Raw genomic sequence first — 2640 nt, 5'->3', positions numbered from 1 at the left:
GGATGAAGGAGGCGATGAGAGCGGCCGAAACGCAGTGCGAGAGGGCAGGGGGGGAGCCGAGACAGCCCCAGCTCCGGGGCTGGGACAGCGATGGGGAGCCAAGGTCCGTGGTGCAGAGGGCCCAGGCTGGGCTACAGGGAAGGCTCATCTCTGTGTCTGCCTCGAAAGAAAAACACCCCCCCAAAAAACCCCCCAGACACCCCTAAAACCACCCCGCGCTTCTCAGTGGGAGATGAGGCCGCTCAGGTGCAGTGAGCACCCGGCATCCCCAAAACTTCCCCTTCTCTTTAAAACATCTCTTTAAGGATCCAAAAAAAAAAAAAAAAAGGAAAAAAGAGGAAAAAACAAACAACAAACAAACAAAACCAAGATGGTTTTAACTCAATTAAGGTGCAGTTTGGCTAAAAAAAAACCCAAAAAACCTAGGAGAGATGAGGAGAATTATGCTGGGTAAGCGACCCCCGTCCAAATTCAGATTAGCACCCTGAAACAGTGAGCTCCCCCGGACCCGACCGGCCACCAAACCCGGGCCACCTCGGCGCAGGGACCTTGGCCAGGCTTGGGGACAGTCACCTATTCACGAGGTGGCCGGCAGGCGCCACTCTGCTCCCAAGCAGCGCTAGGAGCGTTGATCTAGCAGCTAAAACTGGGCTCTTTAAGGCAATTTAGAAGTTGCAGATAATCCACACAAAGAAAAGAAAAGACAAGGGAAGGTAGAACAGCATCTCCGTATCTGCAGGGATCCCGGCCGAGACTAAAGGTGGAAAAAAAAATTCAAAGTAGAAAGACATCGCTGCAGGAATGAGCTGCCCTTGGCACAGCGGGGAAGGGAAACCCTCCTCTCCGGGAGCCACCGGCAGCTTCAGCCACATGAAAGCAAGAAGCGAATCCCAGGTCGTCTGCCAAGATCAGACAGAGATGTGGTCACGGAAAACGAGGAACCCCAGAGGGGGGAAAAGAAAAAAAGAAAAGAAAAAGTGACTTTAAAATCACGCCGATAAATGTAAAAACAGGGGGGTTGTGTTGGTTTTTAAAAAAGGAGGAAGAACAAAAAAAAAAAAAAAAAGGAAAACCAAAATAAAATGATCTTTAAAAATAATCTCTCTAATGTTGCCTTGTGTGGTCTGGTCCTTCATGGGTATGGTCCGTCAGTATCTGGAAGAGAAGGGAGGGGACGGTGAGGCCGGGGGTGCTTGGGGACACCGAGGCCGTGGGTGCTGACAGCGCAAGGGGGTGTCCCCAGCAGCACCCAGAGGGGGGGACCTGGCGGGACTCACCTGTAATAATTGGGTTTAAAAGGCCCGTTTTTGTTGAGTCCCAGGTATTTCGCTTGATCGTCCGTCAGCTCCGTCAGGTGGGCGTCGAACGAAGGCAGATGCAGGCTGGCCACGTACTCGTCTGGGGAGAGGAAAAAGGGGGATCAGGGGTGTGCGTCCTCCTACACGGACAGGGAGGTGATGTTTGGGCTCCTCATGCGGCATGAAAAGGGTCAAGGAACTACGCAGGGTCTGGCCACGCAGTCATTGCCATCCAGCAACACAGATTGATCCTGATGTGAGCCCAGGGCAGAGCTGAGCATGGAAAGGCACAGGGGTGGCACCAAAAACATTGGAGCAGGAAGGCTGTGGGGTAAGGGACGCCTGGCCCGCTGCAGAAGTGAATCAGTCTAAATATGTGACATTTACATTTTGTTTGGCTAAATAAATAATTTGAAATAAAAAATGAAATAAAAATCGAAATAAAAAAGAAAAAATCGAAATAAAAAAGAAAAAATCGAAGGAAAAAAGAAAAAATCGAAGGAAAAAAGAAAAAATCGAAGGAAAAAAGAAAAAATCGAAGGAAAAAAGAAAAAATCGAAGGAAAAAAGAAAAAATCGAAGGAAAAAAGAAAAAATCGAAGGAAAAAAGAAAAAATCGAAGGAAAAAAGAAAAAATCGAAGGAAAAAAGAAAAAATCGAAGGAAAAAAGAAAAAATCGAAGGAAAAAAGAAAAAATCGAAGGAAAAAAGAAAAAATCGAAGGAAAAAAGAAAAAATCGAAGGAAAAAAGAATAAAGAAAAAATCGAAACAAAAATGAAAAAATCGAAATAAAAATGGAAACAAAATAAATCAAAATTTAAAAAATTCAAAATAAAAAATCCAAAGTAAAATATTCAAAATGCAAAGATTAAAATAAAAAACTTGAAGTAAAAATTCAAAATAAATTCAAAATAAAATCCAAAATAAAAAATTCAAAATAACAAAAGTCAAAGTAAAATATTCAAAGTAAAAACTTTCAAAATAAAAAAAAGCAAAATAAAAAATTTAAAAATTCCAAAAATTCAAAATCAATTCAAAAATTTAAAAATTTAAAAATTAAAAATTTTAAAAAATGTCAAAATAACAAATTTCAAAGATAAAAAAAATTTAAAAATGACAAATTTCAAAAATAAACAATTCAAAACAACGGAACATTTGAGGGCTGCTGTCTCCGCTGGTTTCCCTGGGCCCATCCTCTCTCGGGAACCTTTGTCCAGCCCAGGTCTGAGTCTCCTCACACCCAAAGCTGCTGGCCCACGGCCGCTCCGGGTTCCCTTACTCACCCATCTTCTTGGGCAGCAGGTACACGTCCTGTTTGTAGCGGCCCTCGGGGGCGGTGTACC

The 2640-nt window shown here is 43.4% G+C and overlaps 1 protein-coding gene across 1 annotated transcript in view; it reads right to left on the bottom strand.

Moving 5' to 3' along the window:
* Positions 1-1273: 1273 nt before the first annotated feature.
* The window catches only part of AHCYL1 (adenosylhomocysteinase-like 1), a 12927-nt gene continuing 11560 nt past the window's right edge, over positions 1274-2640 (bottom strand). The window contains exons 16-17 of the mRNA XM_010191436.1: positions 2581-2640; positions 1274-1398 (exon numbers count right to left, since the gene is read on the bottom strand). The exon at positions 2581-2640 is cut by the window's right edge and continues 13 nt beyond it. Of these exons, the coding sequence (XP_010189738.1) occupies positions 1274-1398; positions 2581-2640 (185 nt within the window). The remainder of the gene's footprint in view (positions 1399-2580) is intronic.

The sequence above is a fragment of the Mesitornis unicolor genome, unplaced genomic scaffold, assembly GCF_000695765.1.
Source record: "Mesitornis unicolor isolate BGI_N332 unplaced genomic scaffold, ASM69576v1 scaffold18199, whole genome shotgun sequence".
Taxonomy (NCBI): domain Eukaryota; kingdom Metazoa; phylum Chordata; class Aves; order Mesitornithiformes; family Mesitornithidae; genus Mesitornis; species Mesitornis unicolor.
This window is presented reverse-complemented; position numbering and strand designations above follow the sequence as displayed.